The 22,754-nt window shown below is 51.0% G+C and overlaps 1 protein-coding gene across 2 annotated transcripts in view; it reads left to right on the top strand.

Annotated features, from left to right (window-relative positions):
* The first annotated feature begins 535 nt into the window (after positions 1 to 535).
* Positions 536 to 22,754, top strand: part of Fbln1 (fibulin 1) — an 81,156-nt gene continuing 58,937 nt past the window's right edge. For both annotated transcript variants that reach the window (XM_052161212.1, XM_052161213.1), the window contains exons 1-3: positions 536 to 764; positions 17,636 to 17,741; positions 20,118 to 20,253. In XM_052161212.1, the coding sequence (XP_052017172.1) occupies positions 686 to 764; positions 17,636 to 17,741; positions 20,118 to 20,253 (321 nt within the window). In that variant the 5' untranslated portion in view covers positions 536 to 685. The remainder of the gene's footprint in view (positions 765 to 17,635; positions 17,742 to 20,117; positions 20,254 to 22,754) is intronic.

Consider the following 22,754-nt stretch of genomic DNA (forward strand, 5'->3'; position numbering starts at 1 on the left):
CCAAATTTACCTGTACTGGGTTTGCTTTTATTTTAATCTTGTTTGTTTTTCCAGACAGCGTTTGTTTGTGTAGCCCTGTTTGACCTGGAACTTAATCTGTAGAACTGGCTCAGGAAATTTTCCTGCTTCTGCCTTTGGAGTGCTGGGGTTAAAGGTGTGTGTCATCACATCTGGCTGAAAGTCTATTTTTTTTTTAATTGATTTTATTTATCTTACAGGAGTGCTGGAAATTTGAACTCAGGGCCTTGTGTCTTCAAAGCAAGTAAGTGTCTTATCCACTGAACAATTGAGCCATTTATTTTTTAAATCGGAGAGTCCTTTAAACTGTCTGGCGGCTGTCAGGCATTGTGCACAAACCGGCTTCTGCTGGTCTAGCCTAGGGCTGCCTGCTATCCTGAGTTGTCAGGTCAGACACTTTTCTCGTGACTTTCCGCCTGTAGGTGGGCGGCACTTCTCAGAGCTTGGCGCTCTGCGTGCATCTCGGCAGGAGAGTCTAGGTGGCTGCGTGCTCCAGCTGCGCAGTGCCGGAGGGAGGGTCCCCGTGGGCCCCGCCCCCGCCGCGCCTCCTCCGGGCGGGATAATTGAACGCGGCGCGCAGGAGCCTCGCGTTGGCTGCCCAGGCCCCGCTAGAGCGTGTAGCCGCTGCCCACCGTGCCTTTGTCCGCCGTCCGAGCCCGCCAGTCCCATGGAGCGCCCCGCGCCGTCGCGCCTCGTCCCACTGCCGCTGCTGCTGCTCGGCAGCCTCTCGCTGCTGGCGGCCCGAGGTAGGGGCGCCCCGGGCCCACGGCCCCGCACTAGGTCCCCATCCGGGCCCCGCGCTCCCTGTAAGTTTGCAGTCCCCGATACTCCGGAGCGCGTGCTGCACCCAGGGGATCATCGCAAGGTCCCCAGAGCTGCGTGGAATCCAGGCCCACGACCTCCCCTCCCCAACCATACTTCAGGCTTGGCCCCAGTGCCCTCCTCCCTAAGGGGACTTGCTTTAAATTCTTTTACCTTCAAAACAGATCCTCTTGCGGGTTCACGCAGCCACATCCCCTGCTGGTGAAGCAGCGTGAAGACCGCCCGCTGGGCCGTTGGGGTGGGAAGTACTCGGTACTGGAAGTAGCATTAGTGCATCTTTTAAACCGCCTGCAGCCCTTACCCTCGGGTACGGGGTGGGAGGGTGGGGGTGGGGGGGTGGACGGGAAGAGCTGCTGCACCCATTTTGCCCCTGAACAGACTGAGACAGGAAGACAGGAGCCGTAAGTTGTTCAAAGATGGACGCAGAAAGTAACGAGAAAATAGGGGAACATGCCAGAGGTTTGGAAGTTGGCCACCTCCTCCCTGCTGGGCCACTGGAGTACCTTCTAGCTGATTGGTGGCCCAGAACCACTTCCCTAGTACAGGAAACTTAGAGTGGACTAGGGTCCACCTAGGCTGTGCTTTGCCCAGAGCTGCAAGGAAGGCCTGGCAGCAAGCAAGTTCCCTGTCTATCTGAGAAGCTGTGGGGTTGTAAATCTATGACCTTTAACCTCTGTGATTCAGGGGTTCTCAGCCATGCCTGGCCCTCCTGGAGTCTTTGTTTCTTCAGGGGGGTTCAGATCCGCACCGCCCTCCTGATCTCTTATTCTTTATCCCTGCTTTAGCTTTGTTTCTTTTCAATTCTCTGACCCTTCTTGGTCAAAAGGTCATGGGTTGCAGATAACTAATTACTGGGTGGAGTCTTAGAGAGAGGCAGAGGGGAGGAAGAAGGGGCTGGCTGGTCCCAAATCCTGGAGGAGTTCTGGCTGTTCTGGGCACTGGCACTGGGCCTTGGCACATCTTGGGTCACTGCTCAGTGTAGGAGACAGGGTGGGTAGGCTCATAGGCCTCTGTTCGTGCCAAGAGTTTTGCAGCCCCTCAGAGTTCAGGGAGGCTTCTTGGAGGAGACTGTGCTTGGACCAGAGATGGGTCTGTGGGCCGAAGATGGCATTTGAGTCCCTGCCAGGGAGAGTGAAAACCAGAGAGGACTTAAGGGAGGAGACACACCGTTGCAAATGGCAGGGACCTCAGATACGCCCCCCACCCCCCATTGTTGCAGAGAGGAGACAGGTGGAGAGAAGTGGTACCTACACTCACTAACCTGGAGTTGTTCAGGCCTTCAAGCATCCCTCTTCATAGAAAAGCCTTAACCTGAAGCCAGCTGGCGTAGAACATCCCAGGACCCATTTTGTGTCTGGTAGGGGGGAGCTAGCTGCCTTGAGTTTGGTTAGTTCAATTTGGTGTGGTCCTAGAAAAGGGTTTGAAGATGCTTGGCTCCTTCTGCAGCTTGTAGCCCTGTAAGGCCAGCAGATCCTGATCTCAGGCCCTAGAGAGCTGTGTCACTGGCAAGAAAACTGACAACTAAAAAGGACCTTAGGGAAGCCAGGCAGGCAGAGTACCCTGTTGCTAACCGGCTGCCTTTCCCGGGGCCACCGAGGGGCTATGTGGCCACCTATATGTAGAAGAGGAGCCCTTTCTTGCTAAGGGACAGAGTCAGCCCGTGACTGTCCTGTGACTGTCTGTCCTGTTGGGCTCGGCTGCCTCAGGACCAGCTGAGGGTGTGGGGAGGTGGGGAGGTATTAGGAGAAACAGTTGTGTTTTCTCCAAGGCTTTCTTGGCCTCTGGCTCCAGCTTGCAGTTTCCGACTGATTAAAAGAAAGTCCTGTTGGGAGGGAGAACAAAGGCCCTGAGCCCTTGGCAGAAACATGTGGCTGTGAGCTGAGCTCCTGGAAGTTTCCCAGTCAGGAGGAGGAGACTGGAGGCAGGAAGATGGGCTGGGGGTTGGGAGAACCCTGGGGGCAGCACTGAGATCTCTAGGGCTTAAAGTTACTAACTCTGAGTTGCAGTTTTTGTGTTGGTGTGTCTGTGCCCATTCCTCCCCCCACCCCAATCCTTTTGTGAAGGGCAGAAATTGCTGAACCCAGCTCCCCAGATCACTCAACAGATGACCCGGGTACCTACTGCTTTGGAAATCAGTTTTCCTATCTAGAGAAAAATCCTGTGGAGTGGCTGGGCAGTTCCGTGTTTATACAACACGCTAACACATTCCCACTTGTTAGGTTGCCTTAAGGGTTAAGGGAGAGAGAGAGCTAAGCAGCAGGGGACCGTCTTGGGGCCATTCTCGTTTGTGCTTTGGAAGTTCTGCTAATATGGAACTTCAAAATCTTCCTGAAGGAGCCCCAGACTGCAGCCCTCACAGCCAGCCCTGGTGGAGAAGGTCATGCAGAGGCATTCACAAAATAGTCGTCACCACCGCGGAGGGACAGCACCGCGCCAGACACTGAGGTTTCCCGGATGTGGCAAGGGATAAGAGACAAATTCAGCCCTTTCCCTTCATGTGGTTCGTAGCTTCCAGGAGATCCAGATAACTGAGCCGAGCCCTAATGGCTGAGTCAGGGGAGAACTTTCTGGAGGAAGCAATGTGCACCCTTGATCTGCCGAAGAGAATTTATCTCCTCGATTGCTGGGAGGACAGTGTGCATTTCCTGGCAGGAGAAAGAAAGAGCCCAAGCAAAGTCCCATTGGCAAAAGAAAACTTGAGCGAGCATCTTAGTCATTTTTCAGTTGCCATGAAAAAAAAAAAAACCAACACTATAACCAAGGCAAATTATAAAAGAAAGCATTTAATCTAGAGATCACGGTTTCAGAGAGTTAAGAGTCCATGGTCATGGTGTGGAGTATGACGGCAGGCATACATGATGCTGGAGATGTAGCGGAGAGTTTGCATTTAATCTATAAGCTGGAGGTGCGGAGGCTGGGAGGGAAGAGAGAGACAGAGAGAAGGAGAGAGAGAGGGAGAGAGAGGGAAGGAGAGAGAGAGCAAGCACTAACTGGGAATGGTGTGGACTTATAAAACTTCAAAGCCCACCCCCAGTGACACACCTCCAACAAGACCACACCTCCTAATCCTCTCCAAACCATTCCACCAAATGGGGACTAAGTATTGAGATATATGAGTCTATGGGGGCCATCCTCATTCAAACCACCACAACGAGATACCCAGAAACATATAGGGGCTCTGTCCTACCCTTGTACCTGGGAAAGTCCATTGCTTGCAACCCCTGAAGGTCCAATAACCTAAGCAAAAGGCGTAATGGACCGGCACGTAATGGACCGGCAGCTTTGTAGAGAACGCTTTGGGTAACAGTTCTTAAAAGGCACATGAGATTCTGTCAATGCACTTTTTTTTTTAAGGTTTGTTTACTTTTAAAATTGATCTGTATAAGAGTTTTGCCTGCATGTATGTGCACCATGTATGCGCAGTACCTGGGGAGACCAGAAGAGGGCATCAGATCCCCTGGTACTAGAGTTCCAGATAGTTGTTAGCTGCCATATGGATTCTGGGAACAGGACCCACATCCTGGGGGAGAACGCCCAATGCTTTTATCTTCTAAGTCTTCTTTCCGGCCTGGCACCCCCACCCCAGTGCATTCTAAACAACAAAAGACTTGCCTTTTGTGAACTATCACATCGTAGCAATTTGATTAATAGCTGCTTTGACTAGAGCAAGTGAGTCCAATTTCTTTGAAATGATCTCAGCTATGACTGTGTTACAAAATAGGGCGGGAGGAGAGGAATGTTTTTAAACCCGGGTAAGGCATCTGCCCCACTGTGGGCAGGCAGGAGAACTGTTTCCTAAGCTGGATAGCCTTCCCTCCTTCCACCCCAGGCTGGTCCTGAGTAAGGCTGGGTCAGCAATGGAGCTGTGTGTGTTTCCAGGAGGTATAGACAGGGGATCTTCCCCAAAAGAACATAGGAGGCAGCTAAACTCCATTCTGAAAGTGACTCAAGATGGTGGGTGACCCAAGCCGGAAGTTCTCATTGTCAGTCAACATCATTCTGGTTAATGCTGTTTTGGGCCGTTAGGCTAACTGAAACAATTCCCATCCAAGAGCTGAAAGTCTTGTGAGGCATCTACTCCAGTATATTTCCTAGGCCTCTTTTTGCTTTCGGTCTTCTTTGCTACATGTGTGAAGTCCTGCCTTTCCTTTTGACTTGAAAATTCTCTTGGGAGAACCGGTTGCTAAGAGCCAGCACTTCCTGTAGTCTGGCTGAGAGTGGCTGTGGGATACTGGTATCCCTTGATGGTGTGGATTCGCCACACTAGCCCTGGACCCTGCTTCAGCTATAGGACCTTGTCACATGCCAACTGCCTCCTCACAGAGGACTCTGTCCTTGCCCCCATTGTCCAGGAGGACAGTGAGGCACACAGAAACTAAGGATCCGAGGCTGAGCATTTTAGTCCTCACAAGGGTACTTAGTAATCTCATCTCTTGCGGGTTAACTCTTCATTTTCTTAATTCCAGAGTCGGTGGGGGATACAGCTCCCCCACCCCCAGCTTTTATAGTGGATCTGTGAGCTTTAGAAGCTGAGTTGGGTTGAGTCCAGTCAATCTTTGCCCTTTCTGCCCGAATCTCTTTAGGGCTCATAGAGATGCTAGGGTCTCATGAGATCATTTGCTTATTCAGTGCTATCAAGTGCAAAGTGCTGAGACAAAATACCAGTGAAACGCAGCCCGGCCCCGCCCTCCAGGTGTTAAGTTCAAGTGTAATCATCCCCCCTCCCCCAGCTTAGTGCAGGGAATGTAAGAGAACAAAGAGGACCTGCGAGACCGGAAACAGTTCTCCTGTGGGCCTGCCTGTTCCAGCGAGTTGAGGATGGTTAGTTCCCGAAGGAAGGGCTGTTGGCAGGAGCACGTGGGCCCAGGACCACCCGGGCTGCAACTTCTAAAGGCCAGGTGTGAGGACACAGGACAGGCGGCCGGAGAGGTGAAGGAACCCTGGGAGGAGATGGTTCCTGAAAGCTTAAGAGATCCTCGGGGCAGGGTTAGGATGCTACGGGGTTGGCGGTGAGGATGATGCAGCGTGTGCTAGACTCTGTGCACAAGATAGCTGCCTAGCTGCTCCAGGGATCTTCAAGGGGAAGAGAACTCACCTTCCTAGCTGCACATGCTCCTTGACTTCCGCTACCTCCTCTGGCTGCTCCTCTGTACCTCAGACCCTTGTGCTGTCGGGGACTGGCGCTGGGTATGCACATTCTGTTCCGTTGACTTTCTTGTCAGAGTTTGCAGTTTTGGCTTCTTTAATCCCGGTCCCAAGTCCCTGTAGGGTCCCCTCATTCTGCTGTAGCTTTAGAGAAGGTAGTGGCAGAGGTGGTGGGCAGGATCCTTGCAAGGCGTGAGCTGTGGAGGCTCCAGGGAGCAGGCCCAGGATCCCACCCATCAGGGAACACCAAGGCCCTCACCAGCACTCTCTGAGGGTCCGAGCTTGTTCGGAGCCCCAGGGGGTCATCAATGAAGGCTAGCCTCACTATTGGTCCTTCCCCAACCTCTACGGACTCTGTAGAATTAGAGGACATTTCTGTAGAGGACATTTAATGTCCTGAGTTTTGGAAGGACAGCCTCAGAAGAAAAACATTTTTGATAAGATGGCTCTTTGGGAAGTGCCTTTGCTTTCCCTATGAATCTAGCAGCCTAAGGCCCTCAAGCTCATGGGCAGGCAGAGGTGGGGAGGGACAAGTCCTACAGTTGAGGAAACTGAGACCTAGGCCTGCTCCAGTGGGAAAACCCTCCATGCTGGGGTGCAGCCAAAGCTTTTCTTTTCTTTTCTTTTCTTTTCTTTTCTTTTCTTTCTTTGTTTTGTTTTGTTTTTTTGGACAGGGTTTCTCTGTATAGCTCTGGCTATACTAGAACTCGCTCTGTAGACCAGGCTGGCCTTGAACTCAGAAGCCCACCTGCCTCTGCCTCCCAAGTGCTGGGATTAAAGGTGTGCGCCACCACTGCCTGGCTCAAAGTTGGACTTTGATCTTTCCACAATGTTGCACTGAGAAACCTTGAACATTAATTAGATCTTGATGGCCCATGGGCCACTGGGAAACATAATCAGGCAAGGCTTCTACAACATTCATGGCTACCAGGCTGGCACTCTGTAAGTCTCTGACTGAAGAGTGATACCAAACCCCTGTAGTCCCAAGCACAGTGTCTGTACTGTCATGAGAGGACCTAGTGACCTTGATGTGACATACCAGGGTGGGGTCTGGTGTTTCTCTCTAAGCCATGACGTCTGTGTGCTAGAATGCATGTAGCGTGCTCTTCATACCTGTCAGCTTTAGGGTTCTTATTTATGGGTGTGTGCTGCTGCTCATGTGTGTGGAGACCAGTGATGATCCTTAGGAACTGTCTGCCTTGCTTTTTAGTGTAATTTGACTTTTAGTGTGTGTGTGTGTGTGTGTGTGTGTGTGTTATATATGCCCTCAGAGGCCAAAAGAGGGTGTGGATTCCCTGGAACCAGAGTTACCTGGGTTCTGGGACTCGAACTCAGGTCCCCTGGAAGCTCTTCACTGCTGGGTCAGCTCTCCAGCCCTGCTTTGCTTTTGAGATGAGGCCTTTCTCTGGGACCTGGGGTTCACCACTGTTAGGCTAGACTGGCTAGCAAGTCCCAGGAATCCTTCTGCCTCCGCTTCCCCAGTACTGGTGCAAATGCATGGCACAGTGTTCAGCCTCTTATGTGGATTCTGGGCCGCAAGCTCAGGTCTCTCCACTTGCATGGAAAACACTTCACTGACTAAGCCCTCTCCCAGTCCCTGGGATGTGTCAACTCACCTGAAAGAAAGTTACCATGATGCCCTCTGCCTGACTGCCACAGTAGTTCTGTGGGTTGGTGGCATTTTCTAGAAGAGGGATCTGGGCCAGGTGGTGGTAGGTGCTGGGGAATATGCATTTCCTATGGAATAACTGCCCTGTTTATAAGATTTTGCGGATTCTGTTTTATCCTGTAGTCCAGTCCTCAGGATCATCTCCCTCACCTCCCTGTTCCTGCACATCTGGTTGAGGAACTGACCATGTTGGAGAGATATGGCAGCTTGTTTGAGGCTGAGCAGTGTTCCCTTCTGTTTGGTGACATCTCTATATGCTGCTCAAGCTGGTCCCCATCTCCCGGACAGTTACAGACTGTTTGTTGTATGTCACCTGGGTGTTTGGAATTGCCAAATGCTCTTAGTGCCTGAGCTATTTCTCCAGCCCCATGGAGGATCGCTCTTTTTGCTTCTTTGTTTGTTTGTTTTTGTTTGGTTTGTTTGAAACAGGACTTTTCTGTGTAGCCCTGGCTGTCCTGGAACTCTCTCGTTATCTCTGTAGACCAAGCTAGCTTCAAACTCACAGAAATCTGCCTGCCTCTGCCTCCCCAGTGCTGGGACCAACAGCATGGCAGAGGAGGCCTATCAGATACTTACATTATGATTCATAACAGTAAATTACAGTTATAAAGTAGCAACTTAGTAATTTTATAGTTGGGAGATACCACAGTGTGTGGAACTTTTTTTTTTAAAGATGTATTTATTTATTTTATGCGAATATACTGTAGCTGTCTTCAGAAACACCAGAAGAGGGCATCAGAGCCCATTACAAATGGTTGTAAGCTACCATGTAGTTGCTAGGAATTGAACTCAGGACCTCTGGAAGAGCAGTCAGTGCTCCTAACCGCCGAGTCATCTCTCCAGCCCCCTGTGGAACTATTGAAGGGTCACAGAATTGGGAAGGTTGCTTTGCCTGTGGATTATCTGACTGAAGATCAACAGTATTGGGCAAGGGAGTTTATTCTTGGTTTATGCTGTTAATTGCTTGAGGATCTTGTCACACAGTCAGATGACAAAGTTAGAAGCTAAAAGCAGTTAGGTGGTGTTTCTATAGACACGCAACCAGGACTGAAGCGAGAGAAGGTTCTGGACTGGCCGGAGGGTCCTGCTCAGTGAGGGGACCTTGAAGCTCGTGGAGCGTGGGTCAGTTAATTGACAGACTTTGAAGCTGCTGCTATAGGCTGACTGCACAGAAGTAGCAATGGTGACCTGGAAGCAGAAGAAAAGGACAGAGCTTGTGGGGACACCAGAAGGAGAAGAGCCCCTCACCCTGGAGTCCGACTGAAGCCTCTTGTCAGCTGAGAAGCAAGAATCCCAGCATATGCAGTTAATATTCCTTTCATTTATAGATACTTTATGCCAGCGGTTCTTAACCTGTGGGTTGCATCCCCTTGGGAGTAGCAACTTAGTAATTTTATGGTTGTGTGTGGGGGGGGGGGATGTCACCACAACTTGAGGAACTATAAGAAAGAAAGGGTCTCAGCATTAGGAAGGTTGAGGACCACTGCTTTCTATTGAAGTGAGTGAACCAGGCTTAAGGCCTCTGGGCAATATGGTGTTGGGTAAGGCCCCAGGATGGGCTTGGGACTCTTCACCACAGTGTGTGTATGGTGTAGCTCTCCTACCTGCCCACGTCCCTGTGGGCCAAACTTTTCTACTTTATATAAATCACAATTGTGATCCTGTCAGATAGATAAATGCCAGGGTAATCATTTAAACTTCACAGTAAGCCTTTGAAGAAAGTAACTTCAAAAACCTAAAAAAAATGATGAATTTGACTTTCAGAAATCAGTGCTCTCCCGAGCTCCCTCAGGGAGCCCACACCCACACTTGGGTATGTTTTCTGTTCCAAGACTCTCTTTAAAGAAGCCCAAACTGGAGAGCTTGGGTGTGTCTTATCCTTCTATCTGAGCACCTCTCCTCTTAATTAATCCTCCTACTTAAGCCTGTTTTTTGTTTGTTTGTTTGTTTGTTTTTGTTTTGTTTTTTAATACTCTTATTAAACCTCAACTCTGGCCAGTCTTGAAATTCTTCTCTGCATTGCTTCAAAGCCATGATCAACCCAGGTTGGGCTTTGGCCGAGGTCCCTACATGCTGCAGGCACCTGTGGCGAGCTGTGCTTTCTCTGTCCCCACCGAATGCTGACATTGTGATGGGCTCCGAGTCCCTCTTCTCAGTGCTGGAGGTTTGTGTGCAGGTTGGGATGCTCATCCCTTCACCTCTCTGAATGCGTCACCAGCGGGCCTGTGACTGACTGACCAGCTGTGGGCCAGATGCTGTGATATGGAATTCTAGGTACCTGCGAAACGTGGACTGGGTGGGGACTTTGCTCTGCAACTCATTGGTAGACACCGAGAAGTTGCTCTGGGTACGATGCGAATGGACTGTGGGGTAAAGGAAGGATAGTACCCTCTGTGGGCCTCAGGAAGTCCGTAGATTTTGTGTCAGGACGGTAGGACTCAGGATGCCAGTGTTCAAGGTGCCTTGATCATTCCCCGTCTCCAAGTGTGTCTGCGGGAGCTGTACCTGCTTGAGGAAGAGGTAATAGTTGAGCAGGTGTGGTGGTCACTCCTCACTGCCTTGCTCTAAGCCACGGTGCCATGAAGCCACCCACTTGGACCCCTCTGTGGGAAGAAAGGAAAAGTTTATTTGGGAAAGCAAGTTCCCGGCTGTCTCACAGGGACAGAGAGCTGCAACTTGGTGGGAAAGCAAATGGATTCTATACGATAGCCAGCAAGGTGGTGGTCTCTGAGTCGATACAGGCTGTTCAGATTAACCAGGGACTAGATGCCCTTGCCCGAGATAGTTGGCCTTTGGGACTGATAAAGGAGGTAGTATTTTTTTTTTTTTCTGGCAAAGAGAAAAATGCTTTGCGAGATTCCCAAGGAACACTGAGTGTAGACTTCTGTTTACAGAAGGTAGTCCCTCTGTTTAGAACCTGTCACCCTCATCACCATTTTGGGGACCTGCTTTGCATCTAATTTCTCAGAGACACTTGGGGGAAGACACTCCTTGGGGAGGTTTTTAAAAATAAATTATTTGTATTATTTTTACTCGTTACCTCACAGTTTAACTGTTCCCATTTGGAATCTCAAAGCTCAGCATGCAAACCATCTCACTGTCTACTCAGCTGTTCTTCAAGAACATTCTGAAGTGCAGTTGACCAAATTAACCTCGTCATGGTAGTCAGATCAGCACTGGCTGAGAAAGACCAAGGAGTTTATAGGCAGAATGTTCAGTTCCTTTCCTAGTGACAGAGAAAGCAGAAGGACACACAAAAAATGATTGTTTTATTTTTTGGGGGGGGGCAGGCAGGACCTCACTATGGAGTCAGAGCTTGAGATCTGGTTACCTCAGCTTCCCAAGATGCAGTTTATAGGAATGTACTACTATCGTATGCCTAAGCACTGTTAAAACCAAACCAACCAACTCACTATGTAACCTTGGCTGGCCTGAAACTCACAGAGATCCACTTGCTTCTACCTCCTGAATACCAAGATTAAAGGTGTGTGCCACCATCATGCTTGGTGAAAACACTACATTTTAAAAGATTTGTTTATATTGAGGTGCGTGACTCTTGCCTGTAGGTATGTATGTATGTGTGTCACATGAGTGTAGCGCCCAAAGAGGCCAGAGGAGGCATCATGTCTTAGTTAAGGTTTTACTGCTGTGAACAGACACCATGGCCATGCAACTCTTATAAAGGACAACATTTCATTGGAGCTGGCTTACAGATTCAGAGGTTCAGTCCATTATCATCAAGGCGGGAACATGGCAGCATCCAGGCAGGCGTGGTGCAGGGGGAGCAGAGAGTTCTACATCTTCTTCTGAAGACTGCTAGCAGAATACTGGCTTCCAGACAGCTAGGATGAGGGTCTTAAAGCCCACACCCACAATGACATACCTACTCCAACAAGGCCACACCTTCTAATAGAGCCACTCCCTAGTCCAAGCATATACAAACCATCACACATCAGATCCCTTTGCACTAGAGTTATAGACAGGTGTGAGCTGCCACGTGGGTGCTGGGAACCAAACCCTTGTGCTCTGTGAAGGCAGTAACAGCTCTTAACTGCTGAGCCGTCGATCTAACCCCTAAACACTAGTTGCTTTTGTTTTGTTTTTTAAATGAATGTTTTCATTGTGGTGAAATGTATATCACACTAAAGTCACCCTCTTAACTATCAGGTGTAACCTCCAAATCCTATAAGAGAACTCACTGCTGTGCAAATGTCCCACTTATCTCTGGAATGTTCTCATCTTCCCACACAGAAATTTCATACTATTAAGTCTTAATTCCCCACCCTACCCCCAGCTCCAGCCCCTGACAAGCACTTGTTCACCGTCTATAGTTTTTTTTTTTATTCACATTTTTTAAAATGCACGTTTGTATGGGCAGCTTGTGCAGCGGAGCATATATGGCGGCCAGAGAACAACTTGTAGGAGTGGGTTCTCTCCTTCCATTGTGCGAGTCTCCGGGATCGAACTCCGGTCTTCAGGGTTGGCAGCAGTCACCTTTACGCCGAATCATCTGCCGGCCTTGTGTATGGATCTGACTTTTAGGGACCTATGTTCTCTTGTCTTGAGCTCTCTCACTGTATTTGATTTTCATAAGGGGAGTATAGCTTGTTTATTTAAAAAAAATGTGAACACAGTCATTGTGAACACAGTAATCTACCTGTCTAACCAGAATGAGAGAAACTGTGTGTGTGTGTGTGTGTGTGTGTGTGTGTGTGTGTGCGTGCGCGTGTGCCCTCATGCTCGTCATGTACATTCATGTGCTTCAGTCAGCCTGGCCCTGCCCTACAGAACCTGCTTGGGACATACACATCTTTTAAAGACCAACCTATAGAGGGCGCCTTTGTTAGCATCTTGGGCTATGGTACGGGGATGTGTTCTTATTTCTCCAACCCCTCCTCTTCCACAGCTCTGACTTCTTTAGTGGGTAAGAGGTGGCTGGCGCCCTGCGCCCACCAGTGGGAAGTAAGGGCCGTCTCCAGGGACCAGAAGCGGCAGTTCTAGACTTTCTACCTCTTTTTAGACTTCCTGCGAATCCTGCCCTTTGCTGTGCTCAGCTCCAGCCTAGGAACCTTCTCTCTGGTCACTCCCTCTCTCCCTGAGATGAACCAGGAAGAAGCCCCCTTTTGAAAGGCAGAGAGAGCATCCTGCCCCAAACAGCCTCTGGGGTTTAGGGGTGGTCATGCTCAGTAGTTCCTCGTTCTTTGGAATTAATGTTTCTTGAGCCTAGGCAGGGATGCCTGCCAATACTGGTGCTGTGTGTGTGGACAGCGAGGTAGGGGAGATGCGTCTCTGTCCATGTGTCAGGGAGCAGGAGCGGGTAGGGCCTCTGTGTCTCCCAAGTCCTGGACAGAGCTGGCCACGTGCTGCTTTTGGTTGGTGAAGCACACATAGCCTTGGTAGGGATTGGGGACACATTAGCATTGTTTTTGTTAGTGGTGACCCGACTCAGTTCATCTTCAGTCCCAAGCTCGGTTTGAAGTCTGGAGTCCTTCCTTGCAATGGGTGGTGGCCCCAGACGCAGGTGTGCCCATGCCTGCTCCCTGCACTGCCCTCCCCTCCCCTCATCAGCATCCCTAGTGGCTGTTAGCCCTTCAAGATGGGCGTGGGTCCTCCTGAGCTCCTTTCCTGTTGGGCTGGAGCTCCCAGCACAACCTCAGATAGACAGCTCCACCTTGATCAATGAGCCCATGGGCTTGGGCCTGCAAGTGCAGCTCCGGCTGTCGACACAGGTCCTGCTTGGCAATCCCTGTGGCCTTGCTGTTTAGCTGCAGTGCTGGGCCTATAGAGCGATGCTGGGACAGTGGTCTGCTCTGCGCACCTAGTGGGACTCAGAAAATGTTGCTGTCCCCAGCCTGGTTACTCTCCTTCCTTGGAGCTGCACTTGCGGGTCTGGGCATTCCTTCTGAGAGAGAGAGGTTGGAAGTAATGTATTCCTGGCAGGGTGGAGCTCAGAGCTTGAGGGGATAGGATCTGGGCACCAAGTGGGACCTCAGGCTTGTTTATTGCTACGGGGGCATTCCCTACCCCTCTGGCCATTGTCCAGCCTGGCTGTGATCCCTCCTGACCCCTTCCTGCTCTCTCTCTCTCTCTCTCTCTCTCTCTCTCTCTCTCTCTCTCTCTCTCTCTCTCTCTCTCTCTTGGTTTTTCGAGACAGGGTTTCTCTGTATAGCCCTGGCTGCCCTGGAACTCACTCTGTAGACCAGGCTGGCCTCGAATTCAGAAATCTGCCTGCTCCTGCCTCCCAAGTGCTGGGATTAAAGGCGTGCGCCACCACCGCCCGGCCCTTCCTGGTCTCTTAAGGGGGCATGCAAGCACTATCCTATGAGACATCTCAAGCCTAAGGAGGGTGAGCTGACCCTGTGCAGCTTCAGGGAAGCCACTGACAGCTTTCAGACAGCTCTGCCCTGCAGGTATCAGGCCTGGGACGCTCTGCTCAGTAACACTGGAGTCACATTCCAGGGACATTCCAAGTTTCCAGACTGCCTGAAAGTTTTAACCTCTGATTGTCTTGCTGAGCGCACGAGGTTCAGGGTGTCCAAGGTCCCCGCATCCTTTTAAAACATATCAGACGCCCGCCTGCAGCTGAGGACTCAGTCCCCACCCACCCACATAGAGTGCAGCCCTGCTAATGGAATGCTACACACAGGACTGGCAGAGCCTCCCCTCTCACGGGTGACAGCAGGCATCCCTCCAGTCCCCTAACGTGTTGCAGAAGCACTGTTTAGAACTTATCAACCTGTTCCACCTTCTCAGAGACTGCAGGGGTCTCGTGAGCTCTATTTTAATACAAATGAGCTATGGGCCAGCAGGCTGAAGTGGCCATGTCAGGGTCACACAGGGATAGTTCCAGCACTAGAGCCAGAGTTCATTTGGCTCCAAAGCTATGTATGCCCCTCCCCCCAGTCTTGCTTTTGTTTTGTTTTGTTTTGTTTTGCTTGTGTGTGTGTGTTTGTTTGTTTTCCTGGGGGGGGCGGTTTGCTATGCATCCCAGAACAGTCTTGAATCCAGACTTGCAGAAACTCTCCTGCCTCAGCCTCCTATAGCTCATCATTTTAACTCTCTGCTTCTGTGGCAGATTTGGCCGAAGTATAAGGCGACAAGGGACAGACTGTCTCACTGTCACAGTCTCTGCTTGGGAAAGTGTGTCAGGTAAATGGAACATTAGGGACAGTGAGATGAGCCCAGAGTGAAGGGTTCTAAGGTGGGAGCCCAGGCCCCTAAGACCGGGCTGTGTAGGCCTGCGGGGAGGGACAGGCAGTGTGAGGGAGAGGCTGCGTCTGGAGAAGAACTTAAGGGGACAGGCTGAGAGCAGGAGTCTTATCACATCTGGTAAGGTTGTGTGAGTGTGTGTGTGTGTGTGTGTGTGTGTGTTTGGGGGTTGGAGCTGCATGGGAGAGACTATGGGGATGCACCACATACTTATCTAGGGACTAAACCACAACTGCCTCTTTGGAACAGTAGGGACCCTGTTTTGTGTGAATGCTTTTATGCTTGCTTCCTTGTTGTTCTTAGCTTTGTGTGTGTGTGTGTGTGCATTCATGTGTGTGCATGTGGGCATGTACATGCTATGGCATGCTTGTAGCAATCAGAAGGCAGCCTCAGGTGGCAGTCGGAGCGCAGCCTTGGTCGGTTTTCGTCTTCCACCCTGTTGAATGAGGGAGTGGGTGAATGGAGCTCGTAGTCCGCTATCAGCACGTGCCCCTCACTCTGACTCTTGCTCTGTGAAGCCTGTGGCTCTGGAGGGTTTGATGTCTGAGCTTCAGCTGACAGTGAATTCTTCTGGAATCACCAAATGGGATCATGGGGGACCATGGAGAGAGGACAGCAACACGGGGGTGAGCTGGATTGCTGGCTCATAACAGATTGTTAGGCCCTGCTGTGGGACAAACCAGTCCGTTCTCACCCATCCCAAGAACACCCTTGGAACTCAGGGGAGCCTGGGAATTGTAAGAAAGGGCCGGACACATCTTTCCCGTAGAACACAGATCAGTGTTCTCCAGACATCCTCAGGATGTTCCCCTTACATAATCGTGGGGGAAGGTGGTTCAGAGAAGGCCCCTCTTCCTGGCCATGTGGAAATGGTTCAGCTCGCCTGTGCTCTGACCTCACTGTGCTGAATGTTTCTGAAGTTCCTCATCTTCCTCTTCTGAGGTGTGGTTTATTAAGCCCCAGTCTCACCAGAGTAATTCTTGTTCTGGGACTACCTTCCGGGGCCAGCCTTAGAAAAGAAATGAACTCGAAGCACCCACAGCTACTGGCGCTGAACGCTGCTGCTAAGCTGAAGGGGTGTTGGAAGGCTGATAGTGAGAAAGCATGGTGTGTGTGTGTGTGTGTGTGGTGTATATTGTATGTATGTTTATATGTGTGTATATATGTATGTGCATTTGTGTGTATGAATGTATGTGTGTATACGTGTGTGTATGTATGTTTGTGTGTGTATATGTATGTGCATTTGTGTGTATATTTGTGTGTATATGTGTATATATATGTGTATATGTTTATATCTGTGTGAATATGTATGTGCATTTGTGTGAGTGTGTGTATGCATGTGGTGTCCAGAAGACAACCTTGAACACCATCTTCAGAATGTCATTTGCCACCTTTGAGATGGGGTCTCTCATGGCCTGGAGCTCCCTAAGTTATGGTGACTGGCCAGCAGGTCCCTACGGATCCACCTGCCTCCCCCTTGCCCACACTGAGATTGCAAGTGCATGTCACCAGGCCTGGCACTCTTATTACGTGTAAAATATGTGTGCCTGTGCATGGGTATGTGCGCATGAGTATATGTGCACACGGAGGCCTGAACATCGGGTTCCCTTATGGGGTGTGATGTCAGTGCTGAGAACTGAACTTGGGTCCTCTGAAAGAGCAGTACAGGTTTGCTCTTCACTGCTCAGCCGTCTTTCCTACCCTCCCATGGTGTCCCTCTTCTTTAAAAACATTTTTTATTTATATGTAGGAGTGTGTATGTACAGGCATGTATGTGCAAGTGTGTGAAGGCACCCCGTTTCCAGGCTCTGCAGTTACAGTGAGCCACCTGGTAAGGGTGCTGGGAACTGAACTCGGGTCCTCCGCAAGAGCCGCATGCGCTTTTAACCTCTGAGCCATCTCTCAAGCTCCCGTGGTGTCTCTAGAGGCTGAGTTTTGTAAGGTGCTGACAGGCAGTGACCTTCTACATAGCCACCAACACCCCAGACACTGTTTCCTGTAAGTCCTTTGGGCGCAAATGTGTGTCACCTTAGGACACATTGCCCTTCCCTGGGGTTTCATGGGGGTCTTCTTCCTGGGCGTAAGTTTCTGGCTCCATCCCCCGCTGAGGGCTTGTGCTGGCTGCTTGGCGGGACAGCTGTGACTTCTGAGCCTGGCACTGTGCCAAGCCAGCCCTGACCTCACCTCTTTGGTGGCTGTTTCTACAAAAGACTGGTACGCCTAAGGGTGGGACGATCACCAGCCGTAGTTTCCCCAGCTCTACGCTGAGGGTGGAAGCCCCTCCCACAGCTTGTTACAATCACTAAATCAAAACCTGGATGTGGGTCCCAGAGGCTGGTCCAGAGATGGAGGGTTTGCCACTTTTTGGGACTTTTCTTCCTACCATCCTTCTGGAGGAGTCAGACCCTGGGCATCCTGTGAGTGCTAGGTCGATGGTGCCGTCACCATGCATCTGTAAGCAGAATTCTCCTTTGTTGTCTGGACCAGGACAACAGGGGCGTGGCCTGTATGCTCAGGTCTCTGCGTTGAGCTTGGTGCTTTCAGAGCTGGTCCAGGCCTTTGTGGAAGGAGCAGGGTAGACGCTTCCAGCTGAGAGGGGTTGGCATGTTCATGACTGGTTTACAAAGTGATTTAAGAGTGTTCTGTGAGTACTCCCTGTCCTTCCAGACTTGGCCTCATGTTGTAGTTGGAGCTGCAAGAAGCAGGCATGGCTGGGGGTGGGGGGACACCCAGCAGGGTCACCCATATCAGCATGTTCTCTTCTCTACACAGCGAATGCAGACATCTCTATGGAAGCTTGCTGCACAGAGGGACATCAGATGGCCAACCAGCACAGGGACTGCTCACTGTCATACACCTCTGAATCCAAGGAGTGCAGGTGCGTGTGCCCTTACCACCGTTTGACATCGCATGCCCGTCCAGACGCAAGTGCGAGAAAGGACAGTGTGTGCCAGATGTCCGAGGTGGTGGGGGGGGGGGACCGTCCTCCCTCTGTCTGCTGCTTCCTTTTCTGTGCTTCTGAGCCCTGCACACAGAGCTTGGCTCATTGCCCTGGGCTGCCCAGTGCTCACTGGGGCATCTGTTGCCTTCCCAGGCCTGAAAAGTAAAACCATCCAGATGTGCAGTCAGGTCTGCCACAGCTGTCTAACTCTGGGCAAGGCATTTCCCCAAGTAAAAGGAAGGTTTGTCGTAGGGCGTCAGATGAGAGCTCGTGACTAAAGGAACCCGCCTACAGACCATGAGAACACAAACAGTTCTTCGCTCCCTCAGTTTCAGCATATCTCAGTATTCTCTCTCTAGATTAAACCGGCTACTCCAAAAAGTTTGGGGGAACGTAAAACAGTTTAGGGTAGATTACGGTAATAAATTATGTTGATTATCATAAGGAGATTATCAGATCTTTGCAGTCATATTGTGGAATGTGGGCAGAGCATCCAGGGGTGGAGCAGCCAGTGGGGATGCTCAGGGCGAGGCTGTGCAGGTTCTTGCGGGCACAGCAAGGTGTCCAGAGAGTGTCTGAACAGAGTGGACCAGCAGGGCAGAAAGACACAGAGCCAGAGGGAGGTGGGGAGAGGTGCTCCCCGCTGTTCCTGGTAGTGTGGCTGTTTTAGGAAGTAACTGGGAGCAGGGTAAGAATCATCGGATGGAGGTTTCGGGCATACATTGGGTGCCAGCACATCTGTCCAGACTTGTCTTTAAAGCAGAAGGCAGTTGACAGGAGGGAACGGAAGCTAAGAGACTAACAGGCTGTTTGAAGGATTCTAGGAGACGTGCAGGTGGCTTGGAACTGGGCAGCAGCTTGAGATAGAGGGGGAAGGGTCTGGCTGGGGAAGTCAGGGAGCTAAGCTGCCAGGACTGGGAGTAGGGTGGGATCCTGAGGGGTGTCAGCAGTAGCTCGGAGAGGATCAGTTTCTCTAGCTGGGCAGATGAGAGAGGATGCTGTTGGGGCTGAGGGGGTAGGGGATGGGGGGTGGGGGATGGGGGTGTGGTCAAGTCAGGCTAGGTATCCTTAAACACCCAGAAACCCAAGTGAGCAGCTGTTGGTCCTGCTAAGAGTGTGGAGAGGCCGGGTAGAGAGAGAATCAGCAGTGTTGCTCAGAGCCGACATCAGGTATGACAGGCCAACCCCAGCACCCTGGAGTCCCGTTCCAGCCTCATTAGGGCAACAGTGCCCCACCCCTCACCAGGTTCAGACAGTGCTCAGAGGAATCCCATCCGGGTGGAGGGTTTGGGACAGGCAAGACTAAGTGATCTTAGACTGGTTTGGTTTTTCAAACCAGGTTTCCTGGAGCCTTTGCAGGTCTTGAGAACCCATGGCTGCTCTGAAGAAGAGGTGCACCGGGCAGCCTGCTCAGGGTCCTTTAGTGAAATACCTCTTGCCTACAAATTCAATGAGGCAGGTGTGAAATTCATGTCACTGTGTAGACACACCCATCCTAGATCTGGAGAGACATGGGAAGCTGGGTTCACACTTCTGAGCCACCAGGAGAGGAAAGGTTGTTTGGGGCCTCTGTCCTTAGGCATAGTCCAAGGGCGTAGCAAGAAGAGGCAGGGAGGCCCTATCCTCTCTTGCAGACATCCTGTTTCTGCCCTTGCTGGCTCTGCCTTTAGGTTACATTGGATTAGGTTACATCTCATCAGGATGAGAGCCATAGTTAACACCCTTCCATCTCTGTTGTCTGCAGGCCTGGTTTTCTGGCCTCTGAGATGTCACAGAATGTGTTTGAGTCTGAGGCATAGACTCTGGCAGGTTCAGGTCCTACTGGAGCACATGTTTTCCAAAGAGATTTTCATAGCCAATCCTGTGGGTGGCAGAAAGTTGGGTCTGGGCATCATGGCTGCTGCAGTCTTCCAGTCTAGACCTTCAACAAACTGGGTCAAAAGACTGTCTGAAACTTCCCCTCTAAGCCTGGAACAGGGAGCTGAGGATGAGGAGAATGAGCTAGGTAGATGGAAGGGAGGGCGGAGACCGGAGCCTGCTCCAAGCTGCTTTGTTTATAAATAGGTGAGAATGGTATATAACCAGTCTTGGCAAAGGGCTCAACTGTGTGCTGAGTTGGGGGGTGTCTCCTGGCTCCCACCCCGGATACCACTCTGCATTTGCTCTCTCTAACCAAACACCAAGTCCTACTGTGTGTCTCTCTCCCTGTGGGAGCTGGGGTATAGTCCAGGAGACATCACCCCTCTCCTTGAGCCTCTGTTCTGACCTCGGCTTCACCAAGGAGTCCTGGCACAGCCTCTGCTCTGCCCACAGGATGATCCAGGAGCAGTGTTGTCACAACCAACTGGAGGAGCTGCACTGTGCCACGGGCATCAACCTGGCCAACGAGCCAGATGGCTGCGCCTCACTCCACAGCTACAACAATAGCCTCGAGACCGTATTCATAAAGGTGAGTAAGGGTGAGGACCACACAGGGCCACCGTTGTCCCTGTCCACCTTTTCCTTGTGATCACTCAGGTACCCTTCCCTTCTCATTCAGAAGATATGTCTTACCAGCCAGACTTCCAGATAAGGCAGGGTGAGGTAGTGCCAAGCCAGACCCACATTAGGGCCTCTAATAACACAGGATTCTGTAGACACTCTACAGGAAGACATTGGAGTCCAGAGAGATCCACACTCCAGTGGCCTGTCCTTGTTGAGGACTTGGAGGGGATTCTCCATAGAACATAATCAGAATAAACAGTGGGAGTTCTTTTCCCGAATGTTCCTGGGGACCTGGGTCTGGGCCAGATTGCAGGGTTTGCATTAGCTATGGAAGGCTCGTGTGTGTGTGTGTGTGTGTGTGTGTGTGTGTGTGTGCGCGCGCGCGCGCGCGCGCGCGCGCGCGGACTATGACATCTCTAGGCTTGGACACAAATAGGCCAGTGGTCAGGTCCTACCTGCCCAGGAAGAAAGCCAGTTGTCCCCCTGAGTGATGTCCAGAAGCGTTGATGACAGTAGTTCTAGAGAGACATCCATCTCCCTCAGGAGGGTGGTAATGAAATCAAGGAGTGAAAATCTGATTACAGTCTGGGTTCTGGGAAGGTAGGTAGGAGTGTCTGCATACAGGTGGGCAGAGACTGTTCATGGGTCCAGACTCTGCCCAGACAGTCATGGCCTACCTACCACAGTCATCCTGCCTTTATGGGGGGCTGGGGGAGGCACTGACATGGGGAGTGTCTTAATCAGGGTTTCTAGTCCTGCACAAACATCATGACCAAGAAGCAAGCTGGGGAGGAAAGGGTTTATTCAGCTTACACTTTCACATTGCTGTTCATCATCAAAGGAAGTCAGGACTGGAACTCAAGCAGGTCAGGAAGCAGGAGCTGATGCAGAGGTGATGAAGGGATGTTACTTACTGGCTTACTTCCTCTGGCTTTCTCAGCTTGCTTTCTTATAGAATCCAAGACTACCAGTGCAGGGTTGGCATCACCCACAATGGGCCCCTCCCAGCCTTGATTACTCATTGAGAAAATGCCGCTAATTGAGAAAATGCCTTACAGCTGGATCTCATGGAGGCACTTCCTCAAAGGAGGCTCCTTTCTCTGTGATAACTCCAGCTTGTGTCAAATTGACACACAAAACCAGCCAGCACAGGGAGCTAGTCAGGGCTAGAATGAGTGGCCTGACCAAGGAGTCTCTTAGCCAGGAGTTTGGGCATTTAGTGATTACCTCTCTGGGTAGGTCTGGCCTCTGCTTATGTTAAATGCCTGGCAGACAGCTCTGCCCCATCCCTAGAGTTGAGGAAAGAGAGGTGTGAAGTATTTATACTTCACATATATGCAAAGAACATTATAGCAAGAGCAGGAATAGATTTCCTTGGCTGACTTAATGAAGTGTGTTTCTGGAAAAGATTACTCACACTTCAGAGGAGGATGAGATCACCGGGGCTCCTTGCGGCCTCAGAGTGGGCAGAAGGACATGGAGAAGGTCCCCCAGCCTCCGCAGGTGCTGAAGCAAAGCCTCTTGCTGTGGGCTTCCTGGAAAGCTCTTTGTTTTTAGAAGGACTGACCTGGGGCTTTTCATGTGTACCCCAGGACCTGGGTTAGGTCATAGGCTTAATTTTTGGGGTTTGGGGTCTCTGTGAAAGGCAGCAGCTAGGACTCAGACCTTCCGTGGGGCCTTGAGGCTCTTGGGGTTGAAAGTGTGCCTATTCTTTCGGCAGGAAGATGAGACCTTGCTGACAGAGCAGGCCCTTGGAATGTTGGTCTGCCCTGTTCTCCTCAAGATGAGTGGGCTGGGCTGGACTGGGGGTTGCTGGTCAGGAGAGGGCCAAAGGGGGTTGTTGTCTTCATTAGGATCTTATTGCTGTGAAGAGACACCATGACCACAGCAACTTTTTTTTTTTCCAGACATGGTTTCTCTGTGTAGCCCTGGCTGTCCTGGAACTCACTCTGTAGACCAGGCTGGCCTCGAACTCAGAAATCCACCTGCCTCTGCTTCCCAGAGTGCTGGGATTACAGGCGTGCGCCACCCCCACCCCCTGGCTCACAGCAACTCTTATAAAGGAAAATATTTACTTGGGGATGGCTTACAGTTCAGAGGTTTAGTCCATTATCATCATGGCAGAATGCAGGCAGACATGGTCCTGGTAGCTGACAGTCCTACATCTGGATTGGCAGACAGCAAGAAGAGAGTGAGACACTGGGCCTAACCTAAGCATTTGAAACCTCAAAGTACCCCCCTCCTCCCCCACACACACCAGTGACACAGTTCCTTCAACAAAGCTACACCTACTTCAACAACACAGCACCTCCTAATAGCGCCATTCCCTATGGACCTATGGGACCATTTTCATATAGCAGTCATGTGGGCAGAGAGGGAAGTGCAATCCTACTAGGTGCCAGGTCTTGTAGGTTACTTTCCAAACAGACCTAGGAGGCTCGGAGGGGCCTGGTATGCTTTTCTATC

This window comes from Apodemus sylvaticus, chromosome 17, assembly GCF_947179515.1.
Source record: "Apodemus sylvaticus chromosome 17, mApoSyl1.1, whole genome shotgun sequence".
Lineage (NCBI taxonomy): Eukaryota > Metazoa > Chordata > Mammalia > Rodentia > Muridae > Apodemus > Apodemus sylvaticus.